At 50.5% G+C, this 24523-nt stretch overlaps 2 protein-coding genes across 2 annotated transcripts; both read right to left on the minus strand.

Moving 5' to 3' along the window:
* Nucleotides 1-862: 862 nt before the first annotated feature.
* On the minus strand, nt 863-3308 carry RPL10A (ribosomal protein L10a). The gene is made up of 6 exons (XM_012461613.3): nt 3255-3308; nt 2793-2867; nt 2633-2713; nt 2136-2284; nt 1290-1462; nt 863-1068 (listed from the first exon to the last, which is right to left on the minus strand). Exons 1-6 carry the CDS (start codon nt 3257-3259, stop codon nt 898-900), a joined length of 654 nt encoding a protein of 217 aa, XP_012317036.1. The 5' UTR covers nt 3260-3308; the 3' UTR covers nt 863-897.
* A 1306-nt stretch (nt 3309-4614) lies between these two features.
* On the minus strand, nt 4615-17629 carry FANCE (FA complementation group E). The gene is made up of 10 exons (XM_021665610.2): nt 17382-17629; nt 13647-14253; nt 12702-12746; nt 12324-12392; nt 11862-12005; nt 10858-10981; nt 10551-10629; nt 9707-9773; nt 8500-8625; nt 4615-5479 (listed from the first exon to the last, which is right to left on the minus strand). Exons 1-10 carry the CDS (start codon nt 17627-17629, stop codon nt 5378-5380), a joined length of 1611 nt encoding a protein of 536 aa, XP_021521285.2. The 3' UTR covers nt 4615-5377.
* Nucleotides 17630-24523: the final 6894 nt, after the last annotated feature.

Genomic DNA, 24523 nt, shown 5'->3' on the forward strand with positions numbered 1-24523 from the left:
ATAAAATAACCTATTAAAAAACAGGGATGAACTGGTTCCCCTATTTTGCCAGTCAAATGAAGCTGATTTAAGTCAAAGGTTAAAAAGCAGGTATTTCCCACACCAAAAGCCACCTTTCCAGCACTAGGTGCTGGAGGCAGGAACTGCAACAGGGAAATGCCTCAGAAAGGGAGGGGGGCTAAGCACACGTGGGACAAGAACCTGGAAGTTTCCATGGCCTGACTCCACCTACTGCTGGTTCCCCTAGAATTAACAGGACCCTGGCTGGGCATAGTGGCTCATGCCTATAGTCCCAGCACTTTGGGAGGCAGGCAGATCACAAGGGCAGGAGTTCAAGACCAGCCTGGCCACGATGATAAAAACCTGTCTCTACTAAAAATAAAAAAATTAGCTGGGCATAGTGGAGGGCAAACGTAATCCCAGCTACTCAGGAGGCTGAGGCAAGGGAATTGCTTGAACTTAGGAGGCAGAGATTGCAGTGAGCCAAGATTGTGCCACTGCACTCCAGCCTAGGTTGGACTGCACTCTAACTCAAAAAAAAATTACAATTTTGTACTGTTGCTGTTCCTTGTTTTCCTTAACATTTACTCATTACTGACGCAAAGCACAGTATACCCGACATGGCGCCTGTAAACACAAAAATGCTGACTACAATTCTCTTAAGTGTACACAGACCAATCCTGTCAAAGCTTCAGTCCTGTTTAGCAAGCCTCCCAAGACTGCCTAATTTTGATGGCATAAAAACTTCTCCTTCCCTGTAGCATCATCAAGGTCACAAACTACAACAGCTAGCCATCAGCAGCGCCAAGGCACTCACTTGTCAATTGACAAACCACCACCCACTCTCAATCACAGACAGACAGAGGGGACTGGTAATAGAATTTATTCAAATGTGACTTAATATAGGCGCTGGGGCTTGCCCATGGTGCTCTTGATATATAAGGCCCGGACATTCTGCCAGTTTTTCTTGAGCAATGACACCAAGAAATTGACAGCCAGGTGAATGTTATACACAAGCTCATCGTCTGTCATCTTCACATGACCAACAGCCACAGCCAGACATAACACCTGAGAAGAGAGAGAGGATCAAGTCAGGTTGGTGGAAGGATGGCAAATGGCCCATCCCTCCTCCCACATTGACCTAGTGAGCAGATACTTGGAACCAGGCCAAGGAAGACTAGGGTGAAGTTGCAATCCCGGTGGGACTCCTACTGGCACATTTAGAGACTTGGGTAAGATCTGGACCCTGCCAGCACCTTCACTCATAGCAACCCACCAGACCCCCTCACCTTCTTCATTTGGAACTTGATCGTGGACTTCACCTCATCCACTTTGGCCACCATGTTTTCATTGTGTGTGAGCAGGGAGGGGAACTTTCCTGCCTTATTTAGGCCTGGACCAAGGATTCGTGGAATCTGCTTGATCAGAGACTCTGAGGCCAAAAACGCATCATACTTCTTGGCTGGTAAAGAGAGGAAGCCATTGGCATTGCTTAGGACACCTGGTCACCAAGGCACACCTCAAATGTGGCAGGCCAGGAGTGCACCTGAATCAACCATCTAAGTGACCTCCAAAGCAGCACCCTCTCTGACTCCACCTCAGTCTTTTCCCCAGCCCAAGTGGTTTCCTCAAAGTTCTGGAAAGTCACTGGTCCCAAAACATGGTCTCAGAAGATCAGGATGACCCACAATCCATGACATAACCACTGTACAACAGATGCTCCAGTCAACACTGCCTGGGCTCCAATTCTGCCTTCCTGTTTCTTAACTGTAGACCCTGGACACGTGACTACTGGGAACGTCTGCTTCCTACCTTTAAAAGCAGTCTAAATGCCACTGCCTAAACAACGCAGCATAGATTCCCAAAGCATAGCTCACCAGCACCTGGCTGGTCAACTTACAATGCCTGGCCTCCCTCCTTATCAACTGGAATCCTCATAGCAAATACAAACATCAAACCACCACAAAGCTAAACCAGTAGTCAGGCCAGCTAAGCAACCACTGCCAATCCTTTGCTATTCTATCCCCCTCATCATTTAAAAATCAAAATGGCAGAAAAGCTGCCCTTCTACCATTCCCATGACCGTCTGCTCCCAACCCACATCTCACATGCAAAACCACAGCGGCCGGACTCACCCAGCTTCTTGACCAGTTTTTTATTCTTGTTGAGTTTTTTCAGTGCCTCGATGTCCATGTGGGGGATATCCACGGCCTTGGCCTCGTCACAGTGCTGCTGGTCCCCCAGGACACACACGGAGAACTTGGGGCGAGGAGTGGACTTAAGCCTGCGTTTTGGGAGAACCAACAGGTTATGTCTAGCCCTGAGTCCCGAGGGCCAGTGAAGGATCTGGGACTGCAGCAGCCACCAAGCCTTACCCAGAGCGTCCACATTCACCAGCAGCCAGCCTGGCTTCTCAGGCTGGCCGGCGGGCTCGGCCGAGGCCTCCCCACGCCTCCCCTCATGTTTTAAGACCCAGGGTGGGGGTCCGTCCAGCCGCGCCTGCCTGGAGCAGGGGGCCTGAACTACCCTAGCACATCAGTACCGACGTGCCCGCCTCTGGCTCAGAGAGAGCTGCAGGGGAGGGGCAGGCACGGGGGCACTGAGCGCTGGGTGGGGTCAGAACGGTGCCAACCTGACGGTGCCCGAGAAACGCTTATCCTTCTGGGGGTCATAGTTCTTCAAACTGATCTGCAACTCCACGGTCTCCAGGAACCTTCGAGAGAGAGGAAAGGGGTCAAGTAAGCAGCTGCTGGCCCTCGCCACCCGCGCCCTACCCCAGAGCCGGCACTCACTTGCGGCGCTTGCGCTGGTTCCCGTGCAGGACTTCCCGCACCGCCTCGTACAGGGTGTCGCGGGAGACTTTGCTGCTGCGGAAGAGAAACGATAGCGCACTTAGGACTGCGGAGTCCACACGCTCGGCCTGCTCGGAAGACTCCAGGCTTCGAGACGGGCAGGCGACCCACGGCGGACTCCCCCGTGGATTCCGGATACCATGTTGAGCGATGGGAGCCAAAGCCAAGGCCAAGGCCAAGGCCCAGGCCCAGGCCCAGGCCCAGGCCCAAGCCCCAGCGGAAGAGGGAGGCTCTCGGTGACTGGAGCTGGTAGGAAGGGCGACCCACAGGCCGACCTGCCCTAAGAAGTGCCCCGCGGCGAAGTTGGCGCAAAGGTCCGCAGTTCGGCCTGCTGGGTCCACATCCTTGCCCCGGCACCTAGAGGCGCAGATGAACGTGGATAGAGCTTTCAGCACCACTCACCTCATGGCTTCTCCTGCCGCGCTAACCGGAAAAGAGGTTAGAATGCTTTGCGCATGCGCTCAAATAGTGGCCCTGATCTCGCGAGAATGCCTTGTTCCCCGGTCCTAGTCTTAAGAGAGGTTGGGTCGGCCAGCCCGGAGGAGCGTGGCCTTCTTTGGCCGCTGGGGGCCGTCGCTGCGCCGCCAAGCCGGCGCGGAAACCCAGAGTTGCCGCAGTCCTGGGCGCCCCTGAGTTGCCGCAGTCCTGGGCGTCCCGGTTCGCGCCCGCTGCTGCTGGGCCCCCAGGGAACCAGTTGGGTTCAAGGGCTCGAGCTTCGGTAGTCACACGTGCTGGGTACTGCCCCGTGATGTTCACTGACAGCGTGGATTCCGGCTTGCTTGCCCCTCAAGCCCCTCTCTCCTCGTGCCCTCTGCACCAGCTTATGTTCTCAAAAGCAAGCCTTGTTCCTCTGCCAGGCCTCCCTTCCTCAGCATTTGCTTTAACGTGGACTCTCGTGGTAAGGAAGTGTCAGGAAAGTTCTGTTCCCGGACTCTTAACAACGCCTGCAGAGAAGAGCTGGGAAGGTCCTAAAGTGAACTTTCACTTGATAGTGAATTCAATAACATCTACGTTTTAAGTGTGATTGCTGTGAATAAGGCGCCTAGCCAGGTGCTACAGGAATACAAAGATGTGAAACAGGCACAAAGCACTGCACACCCACAAAGTGTCTTTTCTGCCCTTTCCTCTGTCCAATGGATCCCATCCTCAGCCCACAGTAATTCCAATAGCCCTTCAGATCTTTCCTCAGATGTCATCTGCCCAAAATCCTTCCCCAATTCCAGACCAAATCACTCCCACCTTTAAGCCCCGTTTGCACCTACCCTCCTGCCCGGTGGAGGCAGCTCCAATAGGATGGGGTGGGTGGTATTACACATTTGGCCCACAGAAGGTGAATAAATGATACTCTACACTTTTCCCCTCACCAGGAAAAAAGATGTTCCTTGTCATTGAGCAGGGAGGTGGAAGGGGTGGGGATGGGTTTAATACCCAGAATTCATGGGAAAGCAGGACTGATTCTAATAAGACATTGGCCCGAGGTGGCTCATGCCTGTAATTCCGGCACTTCAGGAGGCGGGCAGATCGACTGAGGTCAGGAGGAGTTCAAGACCAGTCTGGCCAATGTAGTGAAACTCTGTCTCTACTAAAAATACAAAAATGAGCCGGGCATGGTGGCGTACACCTGTAATCCTAGCTACTCAGGAGGCTGAGGCAGGAGAATTGCTTAAACCAGGGAGGCAGAGGTTGCAGTGAGCCGAGATCATGCCACTGCACTCCAACCTGCGTGACAGAGTGAGACTCTGTCTCAAAAAAAAAAAAAAAATACATTATTGAACTTACTTTTTATTCAATACCATTGATAAATTATTCAAGTCAGAAACAAAAACACAGAAGGTCACAACATACACAAGCACAAGAGCTTCATCTGAGCACACTGGTACCCCAGACCTCCTAGAGCATCTCATGTCTACTCTGGATCAGCTTGACCCTACTGAGCCCTATCAGGAAGTTTCTGTCCCTGCAGCCTGAGAATTGATGAGGAGTGGGCCTGGGGCCAGAAGCCTTTGTATAGCTATGGCCTGGTGTGGTGGCTCATGCCTGTAATCTCAACACTTTGGGAGGCCAAGGCGGGAAGATCACTTGAGCTCAGGAATTGAAGACCAGCCCTGACCAGTTTATTATCTACAAAATAAAAAAAAAATTAGCTGGGCACAGTGCATGTACATGTAGTCCCAGCTACTTGGGAGGCTGAGATGGGAGGATTAAGCCGGGGAGGCAGAGGTTGCAATGAGCCATGATCGATCACACCACTGCACTCCGGCCTGGATGACAGAGCAATACCTTCTCTCAAAACAAAACAAAAGAAAGAGAAAATATAGTTGAGCTCCCTTAGCCCAGGAGCCTCCCTGCTGGCTGAGAAGCCAATATGGTCCCTCTGCAGCCTGAAGAAGGAGGCAGCTGGAAACTGGAATGGCCAGGCTCAGCCTTTACCCTCAGGCTAGGGCTCAAGACAAGGCGGTAAAGGCAGAAATGCCCTTCGGGAAGCTGCTGATGGAGCTCCAAGAGGGTGGTCCCTTGGTGGATGGTCAGGGGCCCAAATGTTTCAAGGTGGCCTGCAGGGACTTCCTCAGGAAAGTCGCGTTAGGTTCTAGGGCCATAGCCAGGCCCAACCTCTGGGTCTCAGTGATCTGAGGAGAAGGAAAAATCATGTCAGGATTCTAGCAGCTGATCCCTCCCCTCTCCCCACTACCCCAGGGGCTCTACTGAGGAAAGAGAGAGGAAGCCAGGAGGATGTAAGGAGGAGACTCCAGAGCAATCTAATCTCATTATTTCATCATGGTTAACCAGGTGGACCTGGAGCCAAATACTAGCTGCACAACTTACTAAGCTGGCCATGTTAGTAATAGTTGACAATTACTGTGTGTTTACTATGTGGCAGCACTTTATATGCATCAATCCATATACAAATATACATATACATCATATATATGCATTGCTGTATATAATCCTCAAAAACTTCCCATTTTACAGATGAGAAAACTGAGGTTCACAGACACTCTACTGTGGCAGCTACCTACCTTTTGGTCAACACTTTCTCTTTCTGCCCTGTTGCTACAACCTCCTAACAGGTCTCAGGACCTGTATCTTCACCCTCTAATCCCACTCCTCACAGAAGCCACATGCTTCTTAATAGTATCGATCTGACCAAGTTACTCCCAAGTTGAAGGCCCTTGGATGACTCCTGATACCTCACATTGGAGGTCCTTCTGCCCAGAGCTCCAGAGGATTCAGGAGCTTCCTGAAATTGTGCAACAGAGGCATGTTCATACTTCCATCTTTCTGGGAGGGTCTACATCAAATCATCAAATGGGCCTGTAACACCCCCCACATAAGGGTACAAAGGCAATAGCCCAGAATACCTGGTCTTCAAGATAAAGTCCAAGATAAAATTAAAAATAAAGCTCCTGGGCAGGCGCTGTGGCTCATGCCTGTAATCCCAGAACTTTGGGAGGCTGAGGCAGGTGGATCACATTAGGTCAGGAGTTCAAGACCAGCCTGGCCAACGTATTGTGAAACCTCATCTCTACTAAAAAATATAAAAATTAGCTGGGCATGGTGGCACACACTTGTAGTCCCAGCTACTTGGGAAGCTGAGGCAGGGGAATCACTTGAACCCAGGAGGCAGAGTTTGCAGTGAGCCAAGATTGCACCACTGCACTCCAGCCTGGGCAACAGAGCAAGACTCCATCTCTCAATCAATCAATCAACCAATAAAGCTCCTCATCATGACCTACAGAGCCCTCCATAAAATGCTACTAGCCCTAGCAATGTGACCTTGGGCAAGTTACTTTAAAATTGTGAGTCTCAATTTTCTCATCTATGAAACAGACTAATAAGAATATCTCTCATAGGGCTAACATATGGAATAAACTAGCAAGTTCATATATGTGAAGGGCTTAGAACCATGCCTGAGGCTGGGTGTCGTGGCTCAAGGCTGTAATCCCAGCATTTTGAGAGGCCAAGATGGGAGGATCGCTTGAGCCTAGAGGTTTGACACCAGCCTGGTCAACACAGCAAGACCCTGTCTCTATTTTTTAAAAATTAAATTAAATTTAAAAAAAGAGCCATGACTGAGACATGGTGGGGATTATGGAAATATTAGCTCTTAGTACTTTAGCTCTCTAATCTTACCCGCTACCCACCATCCATTCTCACATTTTTAGGCTCCAGACACAATGAACTACTTGCAGATCCCCTCGAACACTCATTGCTCACACTGTATCTTTTGCCTGAAATGCCCTTCCCCTCATCACTGGCTCTTGACTACCATTCATCCTTTAAGAGTCAGGAAGGCTGGCCGGGCGCGGTGGCTCAAGCCTGTAATCCCAGCACTTTGGGAGGCCGAGGCGGGTGGATCACAAGGTCAAGAGATCGAGACCATCCTGGTCAACATGGTGAAACCCCGTCTCTAATAATACAAAAAATTAGCTGGGCATGGTGGCACGTGCCTGTAATCCCAGCTACTCAGAAGGCTGAGGCAGGAGAATTGCCTGAACCCAGGAGGCGGAGGTTGCGGTGAGCCGAGATCGCGCCATTGCACTCCAGCCTGGGTAACGAACAAAACTCCATCTCAAAAAAAAAGTCAGGAAGGCTGGGCACGGTGACCCATGCCTGTAATCCCAACACTTTGGGAGGCCGAGGCGGGCAGATCATGAAGTCAGGAGTTCAAGACCAGCCTGCCCAACATGGTGAAACCCTGTCTCTACTAAAAATACAAAAAATTAGCCAGGCATGGTGGCAGGTGCCTGTAATCCCAGCTACTCAGGAGGCTGAGGCAGAAGAATCACTTGAACCCAGGAGGCAGAGGTTGCAGTGAGCTGACATGGCGCCATTGCACTCCAGCCCAGGCAGCAGTGAGAGACTCTGACTCAAAAAAAAAAAAAAAAAAAGGAAGTCTGTCCCAATTCCCAACCACAAACAAAGCTCACTTGCTCTTCTTCCTTTGCCACCAAATGCCCTTTGCACACCTCTCATCTGGCTCCTACCAGATAGATAGTACTTCTGATATCTGTTATGCTTATTTTATTTCTCCCCTCTCACTAGCCTGGGGTTAGGGGATGGGGTCAACTAAAGAGCAGGAACTGCACTGTGGTCCCTGTTGATTTCCTAGTGCCCTACACAGCATCTGGCATAAAGAAGCGTTGGCTGGATGAATGAACTCCTAAGCCATCTCATTCCCCAGTCCTGGGCTTGAACTTGTGGTTTCCCTGGCTAGCACTCAGGGTTTTTTTTTGTTTGTTTGTTTTTTGAGATGGAGTCTCACTCTGCTGCCCAGGCTGGAATGCAATAACTCAATCTCAGTGCAACCTCCACCTCCCGGCTTCAAGCAATTCTCCTGCCTCAGGCTCCTGAGTAGCTAGGATTACAGGCGTGCGTCACCATGCCTGGCTAATTTTTGGATTTTTAGTAGAGATGAGGTTTCACCATATGTTGGCCAGGCTGGTCTCGAACTCCTGACTGCATGATCCTCCTGCCTTGGCCTCCCAAAGTGCTGGGATTACCCACAGTGCTGGGATTACAGGCATGAGCTACCATGCCCAGCCAGCACTCAGGGTTTTATCCTTGACACACAAATTCATACACCCTTGTGGCAAGCCCAGGGAAGCCCTGCCAGCAGGATCAGCCTCATGGCCCTATCAATACTCACATTAGCCTGGTACTTGGTCATCACTGTCAGCATGAGCTTGGCATAGGCCATGGAGGTGGTGGCTGCCAGCCCCCTTTTACAGAGCTTCTCCATCAAGACATTGAACATCTCAGGGGTCATTTCCACCTGCACATATTGGGAGATGGAGCATTATCACAAGAAAAGCTTGGGCTCTTCATTCAGTCAGTCCTGGATTCAATTCCCAACTCCACCACTTCCTAGCTGGGTGACCCTGGGCAGGTCACTTAACCAACTTAAACCTCCATTTCCACATCTGTAAAATGAGGCTCATAATATCTAATTGAAGACTGTGAAAAGGATTAAATGAGATAATGCACATAAGACACACAGGTCTCAGAAAATGGTGGCTACCATTGCAAAGGCTCAGATTAGGATCAAAGGGAAGCCCAGGATCCCTCATCTGGCTCAGTGGTTAAAGATATAAAGGAATCAGAAGGCCCAAGAGACACTGCCACCTTAATCACCTGGCTCTTCATAATAATAATTTAGGCTAGGCGCAGTGGCTCACGCCTGTAATCCCAGCACTTTGGGAGGCCAAGGAGGGCAGATCACTTGAGCCCAGAAGTTCTGGCCTCAAGTCATGGTAAAACTCTGTCTCTACTAAAAATACAAAAATTAACCGGCATGGTGACACAAACCTGTAATCCCAGTTACTTGGGTGGCTTAGGCCCAGTTCTGGCCTCAAGTCATGGCAAAACTCTGTCTCTACTAAAAATACAAAAATTATCTGGCATGGTGGCACGTGCCTGTAATCTCAGTTACATGGGTGGCTGAGGCACAAGAATTGCTTGAACCCAGGAGGCAGAAGTTGCAGTGAGCCAAGATTGTGCCACTGTACTCCAGCCTGGATGACAAAGCCAGACTCCATCTCAAAAAAAAAAAAAAAAATTGTGAACATATGAATCTATTACCTATTCAAAAATATAATTAAATTTACACACACATCACAAATCCCATCCCAAGGCCCCCTACCTAGTAAGAGGTGGAGCTGGAGTGACCACATGCTCAGCTCTCTGCTACCAGCTTTGCATGCCCCAGGGCTCTCCCACTGTCTCAGGCAGCTGCTGTAGAGCAGCTGTCCTGCTTAACCCTCAATCACTGAAGGACTCAGAAACCCAAGAACCCCATGTCCTTCCAAGGACTGCAGCACTTCTTTGTCCACTCTTCCTCAGGGCATCCTGCTCACCTGCCGCTCTAGGAGTGACTGCAACACCAAGAAAGTTTCCTCCTTCCAGGGCAGCTCCAAGATCTGTCTGCAAACCAGAGGCCCTAGTGAGAAATGCCTGGCCTCCCACCCAAGCCTGAGTATCCATTTGCTGCTCCAACTCCCCACAGGAGGGCAAGGCCCTGGGACAGCAAAGATCCCCAGCCAACAAAGGGGTAGTCAGGGGCAGGGTCCAGTGGCTCACACCTGTAATCCCAGCACTTTGGGAGGCCAAGTCAGTGGATCACCTGAGGTCAGGAGTTCGAGACCAGCCTAGCCAAAATGGTGAAACCTGCTCAGTCTCTACTAAAAATACAAAAAATTAGCCAGGCATGGTAGCAGGCCCCTGTAATCTCAGCTACTCAGGAGGCCAAGACAGGAGAATTGTGTGAACCCAGGAGGTGGAGGTTGTAGTGAGCCGAGATCGTGCCATTGCACTCCAGCCTGGGCGACAGAGTGAGACTCCATGTCAAAAAAAAAAGGAAGTCAGAGCCCTCTTGATGCTAGCACCAGCTCATCAGCCCCAGCAGCCACTGTTGCAGAGCTCATACAACTGCCAGGAAGGTCATTATCCCAAGAGCCTGAGGAGCTGACAACAAAGTATTTGGTAGTGAGATACAAAGATCCCCTAAAAAATAACTAGAAAGTGCGTCCTGAGAACAAAAGGCAAAGGAGACTCATAGAAGAGGAAGATAATGGAGTGAGATGACACACATGAGGCTTCTCAGAGAAGGTGAGCCTGCCCTGTAGCGCCCAACATATGTGATGTCACTCTAGCCTGGGGGAACAGGTGCAGTGGACACAGCATAGAGGCCTCCACACTCACCCCAGCATTAGAACCTGTGCATCTGGCTCTAGGGACTCCGCCTTCACAAGGCAACACAGTAACTCTGTTTGAGCAGGACCTGGATAGAGGAAAGCAGAGAGAGAAAGTCTAGGGGGAAATGGCAGAAGGTGGAAGAATGTAGGGGAGCAGTAACAGAATGCCCAGCCTGTTATAGGGACATTGTCAGAGAAGCAACAGTCACCTTTAATCACTGAATACCCAACTCCTGCCAGCACCACTCTGGGGTGAAGGGTGCTGAGAACACTGAGGGCAGAGCCAGTGTACCTGGGGCTGGCTCCAGAATTACCTGTGCCTGGGGCCTGGAGCACTGGGTCAAGGAGGGCTCTGCAGACAGGATAGGTATATTTGGCACAGAAGGAGGTCAGGGCAGTTTTAAGTAGGCGGGAGGCTGAGGAAGTCAAGGAGAGGATCTACAGCCAACAGGGAGGAAAAAATTAATTCTTTTCTTCTTCCTGTCAACAGTGTTTAACAAACACACATTTCAGGTGGTAATACATATTACAAAGGAAAAAAAAAAACAAGTTCTTTTATTTAGAACTCACATGGACCCACCCATTGGGAAAGATACATAACTCTCTTGCTCAGTTCCCAAATCCCTGTAAGTTCCTTGATGGGCTTCTAGAAGGGTTCTGGTGCTCAAAGAGAAGTTAGATGCCAGCTGGACACAGTGGCTCACGCCTGTAATCCCAGCACTTTGGGAGATCAAGGCAATTGGATTGCTTGAGGCCAGGAATTTGAGACCAACTTGGGCAACATGGCAAAACCCAGTCTCTATTAAAAACACAAAAATGAGCCACAGTGGTGGTGGGTGCCTGTAGTCCCAGCTACTCAGGAGGCTCAGGCAGGAGAATTATTTGAACCCCATAGGCAGAGGTCGCAGTGAGCAAAGACTGCACCACTGCACTCCAGCCTGGGTGACAGAGCGAGACTCTGTCTCTAAATAAATAAATAAAATACAAAAATTAGCCAGGCATGGTGGAGGGCACCTGTAATCTCAGCTACTCAGGAGGCTGAGGTAGGAGATTATGCCACTGCATTCCAGTCAAGGCCACAGAGTGACTCTGCCTCAAAAAAAAAAAAAAAAAAAAGAAGTTAGATGCCATGTGGGTAGATGGCCTGAGGGGGTCCATACCCTGCTAGTTAAGCAGGCATCCTTTCCTTGCCCCAGGCTGCCCAAACAGCCCAGATGTCTGCAAGGCTGGGAATCCCCTCTCTCAGGTACCACCCTTGAGGGCCCACATGCTCTTCCCCATTGTCCTTGGCACTCTGAGTACCTCCCAATACACCTACCCGTCCGAGAAAGAGCCTTCTGGTCAGCACAGTAGCATTGCTGAGGCTGAGATCAGGTGAAAGGGCCAGCAGCCAGGTGCAGAGCTGCAGGAGACTGAGGTCTGAGAGCTGGGGGAGCTGCAGTTGGGCACACAGCAAGTCTATCTGCTGACAGAGCGGCACATGGGAGGGGAGAGGACACCAGGACATGCACTCTGCCTCTGCTAGGCTGTCTCAAGACAACTGGGCAGCAGAAAAAGCAGGGCAAAGACAGTCCAGGGCAAGGAAAGGCTGGGAGAGCTGCCCCAGGGGAAGGAACCAAGGGCTAAAAGAAATCACACAGGGTGACCCCTATCGCTGAGAGAGAAAACAACAAAATCCCCTCCCAGTGTTTCCCACATGAGGTAGGAAAACATAAACTTAAATAGAAAAAGGTAGGAGAGAGGATGTAACCTCAGGGCCAGGCAGTCTATGTGGACTCACCTGGCTGGGACTACATTCGTGGAGAAGCTGTAGCTCAACTGGGGGGGCATTCTCCAACCCCTCTAACCTCTGGGGAGACAAATGTCATGTTAGGGCTGGCAGAGCCCTCAGTGACAAGTCACTGAAGCCACACCTTCAGTTGGCTGAAGGAGTGCCTAAGATATTGGAAGGCGCTACTAGAGGAGAGGAACTTACCTGGGGTTAGATAGTAAGTCTACACTTGGTTCAAGAAAAGCTCCTTCAGCGACTATCCTCAGACCTTTACTCCAGCCTCCCTCCCCCAACCAGCTTATATGTCACTGCACTGGGCCTTCCCCTAGTTGGGGTCTGGGTAGAAGGTGAAAGAAGAGCTATGGTGAGCAGGGTAGGGTCAGTCACCTCTTCCAAGGTCTTCAGCAGTTGCTGCAGCCTGGGAAGCTGGTCCTGTGGAGGAGAGCCCAGTCACTGCCACGTCCCTCCCCCTGTAGCATGACCCCAAACCTGGTTCCGGCTCCTGCTACTGAAAGGCCCCAGGTCAGTGGGAGGTAGCCAGCAAAGATGATTCAAGAAAATCAAGAGGTCAGGTGCAGTGGCTCACATCAGTACTTTGGGAGGCTGAGGCAGGAGGATCACTTGAGCCCAGGAGTTCAAGACTAGCCTGCAAAACTAGTTGAGACCCCATCTCTAGAAAAATAAAAATAAAAAATTTGCAAGGCATGGTGGTGAATGCCTGTAGTCTCAGCTACTTAGGAGGCTGAGGCAGGAGGATCACTTGACCCCAGAAGGTCAAGACTGCAGTGAGTTATGTTCACGCCCCTTCATTCCAGCTTAGGGGACAAGAAAGAGAGCCTGTCTTGAGGGGAAAAAAGAAAAAAAAAGTCAAGAACATGAAGTCTCTATCTTGAAAAGTGCCTAAGAACCCAAATTAGACAAGGCCTATGTGAAACCCAGCTGTCTAGATTGTCTTCTATAACCAACTCAAATGGGGGTAGACCCATGCCCTGGACTAGGAGAGAGGGGCAGGCTGGATGCTGTCATGATTCTTCCCACCCCCCTATGATGAAGTAGCAGGGCTGGCTCCAGAGCCTCTCCCTTGCCTGGCGCCCTTTAACCCCACATTATAGATATTAGGACACATGTTTCCCATCTCCAGTAACTCCCTTCCCTACCCCTCCTTAAGAGTCTGTGGAGTGGAGGCTACATTTCCTCAACCCACCCTCCTCCCTCTTCTTCCAGGAACTATAGTCAACTCCATTGGGGAAAAGTGTCCCAACCAGCCTTCCCCACAGATAAACCCATCACTCATGAAAGATCATGCTAAACCCAGTCTTCCTACCATAGTACCTGGATAGCTTTGGGCAACTCCAAACTCTCAGCTAGACCCTTAGCATCCTCCAGACTTGAACCGTCCTTGCCAGTCTTAGCTCCCATGACAGGCTGGTCCTTAATAGGAGATGCACCTCCTCCATCTGCCAGGGATTCCAGTGACTTATGTTCAGGTCTCTCCTCCTCATGATCCTCTTCCTCTTCCCAATACCGTAACCTTTTGGGGGTCCTGTTCTCCTCAGGACTGGCAGGCTCTTCCTCTGACTCCTTTCTGCGTTTACCAGGCTGCTCGAAGTCTCTGTTCTTCTCTTCTTCAGGGTCTGGAGGCTGGGACGATTTCAACCTCCTGCCCCCTTGGCCCAGCCCCCTACACAGACCTTGGAGCTGTGTCTTCCATTTTTTGGACAGTGGAGAAGCTCCCTCTATGGAGGTCTCCACCCCCAAATCCCTTTGCAGCAATTCCCCCAGGGCACGGAGCCAGGCATCGGGATCAGGGGCTAGGTCCTGCTGGGCAATCTGCAGCACAGAGAGGAGCCCGCTTTGTGGCAGCGATGGCTGCACAGCCATTAGTAGGGACATCAGGTTCCTCTGGCATATCCAGGGCAATCGCAGCAACAGTGGTTTCCTGGGTAGCAGAGGGAGAGCAAGCAGTTAGAATGTCTAACTGAAGGGAGCACAGGGCAGACTGGGCAGAGGTAGGGGCTAGATGGTGGTGGACAGACGGGGGCTGGCAGGCAGTATCTGCAAGAATCAGGGGATGTTGGCTGGGTGTGGTGACATATGCCTGTAATCACAGCATTTTGGGAGGCTGAGGTAGGTGGATCACTTGAGGTTAGGAGTTCGAGATCAGCCTGGCCAACACGGTAAAACCCCATCTCTACTAAAAAAAATATAAAAATTAGCCAGGCATGGTGGCATGTGCCAGTAGTCCCAACTACTGGGGAGGCTGAGGCAGGAGAATCGCTTGAACCTGGGAGGCAGAAGTGGCAGTGAGCTGAGATCGCATCACTGCACTCCAGCCTGGGCAACAGTGTGAAACTCCATCTCAAAACAGGAAGAAAAAAAAAAAAAGTCAATGGATGGAGACAGGGACAACATGAGAACTGTTCAACAAGTGTTTGTTGAGTATCTATGATATGCCAGGCCCTATTCTTTGGCCTCTGTCATCTGTTTCAGCTCAAAATTCATATTGGAACCTACTCTACAATAGATTCATGTTTGTTTTACACAAAAGAAGAAAAAAGTTATTTCCCAAATTTTAGGTAAAAATAATACTCCAGGATGCCGTGCAATGCTTAGTCTTGCAGCCCTATGGCTGCCCTCGGCAATCCCCTGGAACTCTCAGGGTCACTCATCTGTCCAGCTCTTGTATTCCTTTCACCAAACTATGAGTTCCTAAAAGGTGAAGATAGTGTTTCCTTCCTCTGTATCCTAGGACTCATGATAGCACCAGCCCAGAGCAGGCACTTGCCCATTTATTGAATGAATTAACTCTCTGAGAATAAGTGTGCAGAGATCAGCAAGAGCTGCTGTGGACAAAGAAAGCTTCCCAGAGATGAAACTTGAAACAGAAGCAATCACTTTACAGATTCCAAACAGTATTCACAGAGCCAAAGGCGAAGACAGAGGGGGTGAGGATCTTTTGTTTTGGAGCCCCAGGGGTATAAGCAGAACCAATGCTCTCCCCAGCAAGCACCCAACTTCTCTTAAAATAGATGTAACACTACTATTCCCCAGAGCTCCAAAGGCCCAGGATGCAATGTAGCCATCTAATTCTGCTGAGGCACAAACCCAGATCCGACATGACCTGAAGCTTGGCATGGCAAGACATGGCTGCATCTAGCCCACCACCCATCACGTCTCTACTCCTTATGCATAATTTTGCAGGACTGTTTGTCAACACAGAGGCACTTGGGACGTGAGGGAGAAAAAAAAAGACAACTATTTCTTTTTGGAATACAGACACTATGTGAGAGAGAAAAATGAGTCAAAAGTTTAAAAGATGGTTAATGTGGCTGGGTGCAGTAGCTCACAACTGTAATCTCAGCACTTTGGGAGGCCAAGGTAGGCAGATCATGAGGTCAGGAGATCGAGACCATCCTGGCTAACATGGTGAAAGCCCGTCTCTACCAAAAATACAAAAAATTAGCCGGGTGTGGTGGCGTGTGCCTGTAGTCCCAGCTACTCGGGAGGCTGAGGCAGGAGAATTGCTTGAACCTGGGAGGAGGCAGCAGTGAGCTATCGTGCCACTGTACTGCAACCTGGGTGACAGAGTGAGACTCTGTCTCAAAAAATAAATAAAAGATGGTTAATTTGTGGCGGGGTATTTTTGGTGGTATATTTTGGGGTAGAGAGGTAGGGAAGACCCTACTCTAGGAGATTTTAACCTTTTTTAGTGCCACAGATCTGTGATCAGAATAAGAGTATTACATGCATTCCATAAAATATCTAAGATTACAAAGGAAATCAATTGTACTGAAATACTCTTCTATCCAGGGGCCCCAGGTTAAGGCTCCTGCCCTCTCCTTACTCTATCCAGAATAAACCAGATAGCTGGGCAAACATTTCTATAGCTTCCATTTTGGGGATTCAGACAAGTTCTCCCGACCCATCTCCTGAAAGAAATTCAAAGTGGAAGGCTGGGCGTGGTGGCTCATGCATGTAATCCAAGCACTTTGGAGGTCAAGGCAAGCGGATCACCTGAGGTCGGGAGTTCAAGATCAGCCTGACCAACATGATGAAACCCTGTCTTTAAAAAAAAAAAAAAAGAAATTCAAAGTGGAGTGTAGGAAGAAAATATTAGAACTTCCATTTCCCCCTATTTATCTAAAACATAAGAAATTAAACATTAAAAATATTTAGAATCTAGCCAGGCACAGTGGCTCACGCCTGTAATCCCAGCATTTTGGGAGGCCAAGGTAGGTGGATCACGAGGTCAGGAGATCAAAACCATCCTGGCTAACAAAGTGAAACCCCGTCTCTACCAAAAATACAAAAAAACTAGTCGGGCGTGGTGGCATGCTCCTGTAATCTCAGCTACTCGGGAGGCTGAGGCAGGAGGATCGCTTGAACCCGAGAGGTGGAGGTTGCAGAGAGCTGAGATCTCGCCACTGCACTCCTGGGTGACAGAGCAAAGACTCCGTCTCAAAAAAAAAAAAAAAAAAGTACGTATTTCATCACACGTGTACACCTTATACATGAGTACACTTATACTGGACGTACGTGTCCAATTTTTAAAAAATGGAAGTATGCGGGAGGCCGAGGCAGGTGGATCACGAGATCAAGAGATCGAGACCATCCTGGTCAACGTGGTGAAACGCCGTCTCTACTAAGAGTACAAAAATTAGCTGGGCATGGTGGCGCGCGCCTGTAGTCCCAGCTACTCGGGAGGCTGAGGCAGGAGAATTGCTTGAACCCGGGAGGCAGGTTGCAGTGAGCCGAGGTCGCGCCATTGCACTCCAGCCTGGGTAACAAGAGTGAAACTCCGTCTCAAAAAAAAAAGAAAGAAAAAAGAAATGGAAGTATGTAATCAAAGCGATTTTCCTCCACTTATCATCACTGCTGTACTTTACAGCGAACAGAAGGCGTGTGTGCCTCGAGGCCCCGGATCCTCTGTGTCCCGCACACAGCAGGTGCTCAGTGAAGTGTGCCCCTGTTCAGAGTGCTGAGGGGCTTATTTCACCTCTCTGTGCGTCAGTTCCCCGACAGCCCCCGCCTCCCGTGCCCGCTGAGAGGCCGAGGGCGAGGACTTACAGCTCCAGGCGGCCGTCAGGTCCCTGCACGACCGGCTCCTCCTGGCACAGGGCCTCGAGCAAGCGGCCCCAGTCGAAGGGCTCTCCGCCGCGGCTGCTCAACGCCCGCAGCACCCCCAGGCCGCGCCGCGCTCCCTCGGGCCCCGCCTGCAGCGCCTGCAGCAGGAGGCGGGCGGGGGCCTCCAGCTGCGCCCAGGGCGCCGACCCCGCGCCCTCAGCCCCAGGGAGCCCCGCGTCCGGGGTCGCCATGACAGGGCACGGGTGCCGCGCCCCCCACTCTGGTTTGGGGCCTCAGCTCAGAGGCTGAGGGAAACGGAGGACTCCAGCGCCGTCCCCGACGCAGCAGCCGCGGCAGCGGCGGCGGGCCTGCTCCAGCGCCCGCTACAATCTCTCCTCAGCGCTGGGAGACCGGAGGAGCCTGTGGCCGCCCGGAGCTCCAGCAGTTGGCGCGCAGTCTGAAAGGGAAGAAGAGAAGCGGGGCCGGCAGCGGAACCTGAACAGGAGGCGGGCGCTAGGGAAGGGGCGGGGCCCGGCACGACCCCAGCCCAAGTAGGGGCGGGGCCAATTCATAGGGAGTGGTCATGGGAGGGGCGTGGCCAAAACAAGGGGTTAGTTTGTAAGCCCAGTCGGGCCAGAGAGCCTGGAACGGGGTGGGGTAGGGCTTGATGGAGGGGCGGATCCGCCGCTGCCGGCCCCAACCCTCTCACTGTCTCATCACTCCCTAAAGTAGTGGAGTGGATGTGAGTGGTCCTGTTGTACTGGAGGACCCGCGCTGTATTTAAGCTGACGGCATGTTGTTTGTAGATCATGGATTTCACCATAGGATTTGACCACAATTTACCACCCCAGTTAGCTTCACCTCTTCCATAGGCCAAAAACTGCCATCATTTGGGTTTCAGTCCTCTCCAGAAATAGTATTTGATATACAAACATCCCTGAGAATGAGGTCACAGTAAAACCTAACACCATCAATATGTTCAAAGACTTTCTTCTGAACTTCCTCCCAAAGACCAAGAAGTAGCGTTGCTCTGGTTGTTTATAGGGGGACAGGTGTAGTTTTACTTCCTAGGGTTAAGGAAGTCCGCTGGAGGAGGCAAGCTTCCAGCCAAGGGTGGGATCACTGCAGAGGGTAGGAAATAAGGGAGAAGAGCCCCACAGTGCCTCCTAAACCCTGCTTTGGGGGCCAGCTTGTATTTCCTGTCTCAGCTTCTGCTGCCACACACATCCATTCATTCAGGAAATGTTTACTGAGAACCTAGGGACTGGGGATACTGGGAACAAAACAAAGATCCTGGCCCTCATTGTCACACAACTGGTGAGAAACGGAAAGCTAATTAAACAATGTTTGCGATAAGTGTTCAAAAAGAATATAGCACCAGCAGGAGATAGCACGAGGTACTTTTAAATAGGGTGGTCAGGCAAGATGAATGTGAAGATGAGGTTGGCAAGCCAGATAGAAGTCTGTGAGACGACCAATTCAGTCCTCCCTGGGTGAGTGGGGGTGAGGGGGCAGCAAGTGCAAAGGCTCAGGGAGAAAGCATGGTTAGAGCGGAGGATACTTGCTGGAGGGTAATAGGAGTTGAGATCAGAGTAGGAACCAGGTCAAATCTTGTGAGCCCTGAGGTCACAGAGAGGACTTGGTCTTTCACTCTGAATAGTATGGAAAGCCATGGGAGTATTTGGAGCTTGATCTGATCTCTATTTGAGCCAAACTTTTCATTTTTTCCAAAATGATTTCAAGGGAGCTGTCAGGAAAGACTAGTGATATTTCTTAGACAATGGCTGCTCTGCAAATACCAAAATAGCAAGAAAGAAGTTTCTTCCAGACACCTTCTGTTTCAGATAAGCAGCTCTAACTTTACAGGGGGTGTTTTGGGTCTTTGACGATAAGCTGTTAGAGGGATGGGACCTGATGAATAGCAGACAGGGCCAAGAATGCTAAACAGCCTGCAGTACCTGGCCCATCCTCACCTACAGCTTTACTCCGAGGGGCTGTGGCTCCCACCCACTACGGTCTGCATTCTAGCTATTTGAAAGGGAACAGGGAGGAAAAGTTCTAAACACGGCTCAAGAACACTGGTGGATCTCCGAGTCCCTTTCACAAGTTTCATGAGGTTATTACTATGTTCATAATGCGAAGATGTTATTTAGATGTTATTTGCCATTTCCACTCTTACTCTCTTATGAATGCACCATGAAGTTTTCCAGAAGCTAAATAACAGGTAATATTGCAACAGATTGAATGCAGAAGCAGCCTTATTGCCCTTGGCAGTGGGGCTGGGCCATGAGCAGAGCACTCTTCACACACCAGCAATGATAAGTTAGTGCATTTTATTGGTTTTCTTTCAGAGTCATTCTACAAAAGAGCAAAGTTAAAAACCAAGGCCCTGGCAAGAGGGTTTGAACCCTCCTCATGCTAGGAGCCTCCCCCGCAACTCCCCCATGTCCCCAGCTGTGTCACTGCTGCAGTTCATGGGGGTGGAGGGCTTGCTATTTTTGCCCCCTACCAAACCCAAAAAGGGAAAGATGTACCACCCAGAAAAGCCTTCCCCTCACCCCAATCTCCCTCAAGTGGATCCTGGTTACAGAAGGCCGTGGCAGGAACTGCTGGGGTCCTGCAGGAGTTCTGAACCCCAGAAGGTCACGGCCAAGGCACTGTTTGTGAAGAACGCATTGTACTGTGGCTCAGCACCCCTTAGGAACAATGCTGGGCCTGGCACCTGGGAATAGAGAGAAAAATCAGTGAAAACCCATCAACTTCAACACCAGTTGCCCCGGGAATCAAGGAACTCAAGACTCACATATAAGGTCAGGCAAGTTGTACACAGCACAAATGTGCCACATTTAAGTAGGCACCATATTAGCATCATAGACCCCATCCATAGGTTTTACATTCATTTATCGCAAACATTTATTAGAAGCCATGACCAGCAGCCTCCCCTGCCCCATACCCCTGCAGTTACCACCTCACTCCCAGAGGCCAGTTGCACTCTCTTAGGCCAGGGAGAACTGGAGGTCAGGGCCTTAGCTGGGAGCTGGTGCAGGTAGATACACTCAGATTTGAAGGGGCAGCGGCCATTCCCTCGCACGAAGAACCGGCATCGTATCTGGCTATGAGAGGGAAGAAGACGACCATTGCCTTCAAGCCATGTTACCCCAAGAACCAGGAGCACTCAAGGCTGACACATAAGGTTGGGCAGGTTGTACACAGCACCAAAGCCCCGCATCTAAGTGGACACCACTAACATCATAGTGTAGATTTTACATTTATTCTATCTTCCAGCAGATGGCAGTAAAGTATCTTAAGGGGCGCCTTTCTGTAATGCTCAGTCTCCCTTTGGGCCAGGAGTAGAGTGGCCCTGGGAACCTCCTTTCAGTTTTTTGTTTGTTTGTTTTAATACAGTCTTGTTCTGTTACCCAGGCTGGAGTGCAGTGACATAATCTCAGCTCACTGCAACCTCCACATCCCCTGGGGCTGAATGTGGGGGTGTGGGTGGAGTGTCTGACCCTGCCTGTGGCTGCCCAGGTTCAAGCAATTCTCCTGTGTTAGCCTCCCGAGTAAGCTGGGACTACAGGAGCACACCACCACACTGGGCTAATTTTTGTATTTTTAGTAGAGACAGGTTTCACCATATTGGCCAGGCTGGTCTCAAACTCCTGATCTCAAGTGATCCACCCGCCTTGGCCTCCCAAAATGCTGGGATTACAGACGTGAGGCACCGCACCTGGCCTTTTTTTTTTTTTTTTTTTTTTTTTTTGAGACAGGTTCTTGCTCTGTCACCTAGGCTGGAGTACAGTGGCACAGTCACAGCTCCCTGCAGCCTTGACCTCCTGGGGCTCAGGTGATCCTCCTTCCCTCAGCCTCCTGAGTAGCTGAGACCAGGGCATGTGCCACCATGCCTGGCTAATTTTTATATTTTTTGTAGAGATGGAGTTTCACCATATTGCCCAGGCTGGTCTCAACTCCTGGGCTCAAGAGTTCCTCTCCCTTAGGCTCTCAAAGTGCTGGGATTACAGGCTTGAGCCACCATGCCCAGCCCCTCAGTTTCTTCTTCTACAGTATGAAGACAGTAAGAGTCCCTGCTTCATGCAGTTTACGATGTACAAAGCCTGTCACACAATAAACTTCCAAATGGTGGCCCAGCGCCAGTACAGTTGCTGTTGAACCACACAGGCTTGAACTGCCTGGGGCAGCTTATATGCAGACAAGATCCTGGACACAGCAAAACCAATTCCCTCCTCTTCCTCTTCCTCCTCCTACTCAATGCAAAGACAATGAGAATGAAGTCTTTTATGACAATCCACTTCCACTTAATGAATAGTAAATGTATTTTCTCTTCCTTATGCTTTTAATGTTTCTTTTCTCTAGCTCACTTTATTGTAAGAATACATATTATGTTACATAATACACATAACATACAAAATCTGTATTGACTTTATGTTGATCTGAAAGGGTTCTGGCCAGCAGTATGTTTTAATAGTTAAGTTTTGCGGGAGTCAAAAGTTATACATGGCCAGGTGTGGTGACTCATGCCTGTCATCCCAGCACTTTGAGAGGCTGATGTAGGTGGATTGCTTGACCTCAGCAGTTCGAGACCAGCCTGGACAATATGGGAAAACTATGTCTCTACAAAAAATACAAAAATTAGCCAGGCATGGTGGTACATGCCTATAGTGCCAGCTACCGGGGTGGATTGCTTGAGCGCAGGAGGCTGAGGTTGCAGTGAGCCTAGATTGCACCACTGCAATCCAACCTGGGCGACAGAACAAGGCTCTGTCTCAACAACAATAAAAATAAGTTATACATGGATTTTCGACTGCGTAGGGCTCAGTGCCCCTAATCTCTGCGACGTTCAAAGGTCAACTGTATTTCCTCACTTCTACCTCTCTCTGCCTGGGGCATCCTCATTTTTCTCCTCCTGAGAAGCGCTGTTCTTCTTCCCATGCGTAGCTCAAATACTTTCCCTTCTGTAAGACTTACTCAAGTTAGTTTTTCCTTCAGTAATTTTGTCAATGCAGCTATTAACGTTCACAGTGTCTCCAGAACACGGCTGACTATCTCCTGGGTGAAGACAAGACCTTCTTCTTTATCCTTCCCTTTACCCAAATACACTTTGCATAGATCAAGTGTAGTAAACCCTATGGGAAAGTTGAATTAGGAACTTGGAATTGCAGCTAATTCCAGATTTTGGGTAAGTGCTTACCCTCCCCAAGAGATTCAGACCTATCCAACATTTCTCCATCTCCAAAGGTGGCCTTTCAGCCCCCTCTCAGCCACCTCATGTTTTCAAAGAGCAGCTAAGCAAATAACATGGATTCATATCAGTTTATTTTCCTGCCCTTATGACAAATTGGAAATAAAAGCCAAGCAGGGCTCCTCATGGTGCAGAGAACCAGAGCTGCTCTGAGTTGATTCTGAGCCAAGTTAGAAAAGAAAATTGGCCCTGGTGTTCCTTCTGCTATCTCAACCACTCTCCGTTTATTTTATTTTTATTTTTATTTTTTGAGATGGAGTCTCACTCTGTCCCCCAGGCTGGAGTGCAGTAGCACGATCTCAGCTCATTGAAGCTTCTGCCTCCCAGGTTCAAGCAATTCTTCTGCCTCAGCCTCCCAAGTAGCTGGGATTACAGGCGCCCGCCACCACACTTGGCTAATTTTTGTATTTTTAGTAGAGATAGGGTTTCGCCATGTTGGTCAGGCTGGTCTCGAATTCCCAAACCTCAGGTGATCCGCCCACCTCGGCCTCCGAAAGTGCTGAGATTACAGGTACGAGCCACTGAGTCTGGCCCACTTCCCGTTTACTAACTGGGCTTTCTTTTGTGGGGCGTGGAGGGGGACAGAGTTTTACTCTTGTTGTCCAGGCTGGAGTACAATGGAGTGATCTCGGCTCACTGCAACCTCCGCCTCCAGGGTTCAAGTGCTTCTCCTGTCTCAGCCTCCCAAGTAGCTGGGATTACAGGTACGTGCCACCACACCCAGCTAATTTTTGCATTTTAAGTAGAGATGAGATTTCACCATGTTGGCCAGGCTGGTCTCAAATTCCTGACCTCAGGTGATCTACCCGCCTTGGCCTCCCAAAGTGCTGGGATTATAGGTGTGAGCCACCATGCCTGGCCTTATTAACTGGGCTTTCTAAAATCATGAAAATAGTTCATGCCGTTGCCTGCCATCTTGGTCACTCTAAACTTCAGGGTTTGGGGGATTCACTGGCTGGGAACCATGGCTGAACCAGAATGAATCAGGGGCTACCTTCTCCTCTTCCCTAACCCTGAGTCTCATTCCTCTGCAGCCTCACCTGGTCCGAGCCTTGAAGTTCCTGATGAGTTGCTCCTTCTGAGCCCCCTTGCTCACCCAGAACTTGTGGGGGATGATGTAGCTGGAATGGACACGGCACTGGGGACAGGCCCTGTGGGGTAGGGTGGGTGGAAGGTGGGAGAATAGTCACAGGCCCTGGCCTCCTCCCTGGGGCATTTCCCTCCCTCCCTGCTGGCCCCTCCACGACACTGACTTGATGACATCCAGTGGGAAATCCTGCCGGTTCTTCCGCCAGGTGCGCAGGCAGCCCAGGCAGTGGGCGTGGCTACAGTTGGGCAGGATGCCGAAGACCCGCTGGGCCTCTGGCTTGTCCCACACTTTGTCCATGCAGATGCCACACACCACATTCTGACTGTCCTGCATCCAGGGCAGCCACAGGCAGGGTCAGACACTCCACCCACACCCCCACATTCAGCCCCAGGGCCACCAAGACCTCCTAGCCCCTTCTCCCCCAGCAGGTCTGGTGTCCTAGAGGCTCAGAAAGCCATCTGTCACCACCCCTCACCCACTATCTGCTGCACCTCAAGGTCCAGGCTCTGAAGTGGCACCGTGAGCTCTTGTACAATGTGGAACTTCGGCAGAGACTCCTGGGAGTGGCCATGATCCCCGTCAGCAGCTGTCGGGAAAACTATCCACTCACTCCTGTGGCAACCACTGAGTGCTTCCTGCATGCAAGGCTCTGTGGTAACCCAAGTCCTGCCCCCAAGTGGCTTAGAGTCCACTCAGAATTAGAAGCCTCTCATATAGGCCAGGCTCAGTGGCTCACACCTATAATCTCAGCACTTTGGGAGGCAGAGGTGGGTGGATCACCTGAGGTCAGGAGTTGGA

This window comes from Aotus nancymaae, unplaced genomic scaffold (genome assembly GCF_030222135.1).
Source record: "Aotus nancymaae isolate 86718 unplaced genomic scaffold, 86718_ANA_hifiasm-v0.15.2.pri h1tg000040l, whole genome shotgun sequence".
Classification (NCBI taxonomy): domain Eukaryota; kingdom Metazoa; phylum Chordata; class Mammalia; order Primates; family Aotidae; genus Aotus; species Aotus nancymaae.

What these genes read in the sequence shown, in the direction of transcription:
- RPL10A (XM_012461613.3), bottom strand. An exon ending in AAAACTGGTCAAGAAGCTGG is followed by an intron (nt 1,463 to 2,135) that starts GTGAGTCCGGCC and finishes TCTCTTTACCAG; the next exon opens with CCAAGAAGTATGATGCGTTT. An exon ending in TCAAGTTCCAAATGAAGAAG is followed by an intron (nt 1,069 to 1,289) that starts GTGAGGGGGTCT and finishes CTCTCTTCTCAG; the next exon opens with GTGTTATGTCTGGCTGTGGC.
- FANCE (XM_021665610.2), bottom strand. Translation starts at nt 17,629, where the DNA reads ATGGCGACCCCGGACGCGGGGCTCCCTGGGGCTGAGGGCGCGGGGTCG. An exon ending in TGCTGAAGACCTTGGAAGAG is followed by an intron (nt 12,393 to 12,701) that starts GTGACTGACCCT and finishes TTGTCTCCCCAG; the next exon opens with AGGTTAGAGGGGTTGGAGAA. An exon ending in ACGAATGTAGTCCCAGCCAG is followed by an intron (nt 12,006 to 12,323) that starts GTGAGTCCACAT and finishes CTCTGTCAGCAG; the next exon opens with ATAGACTTGCTGTGTGCCCA.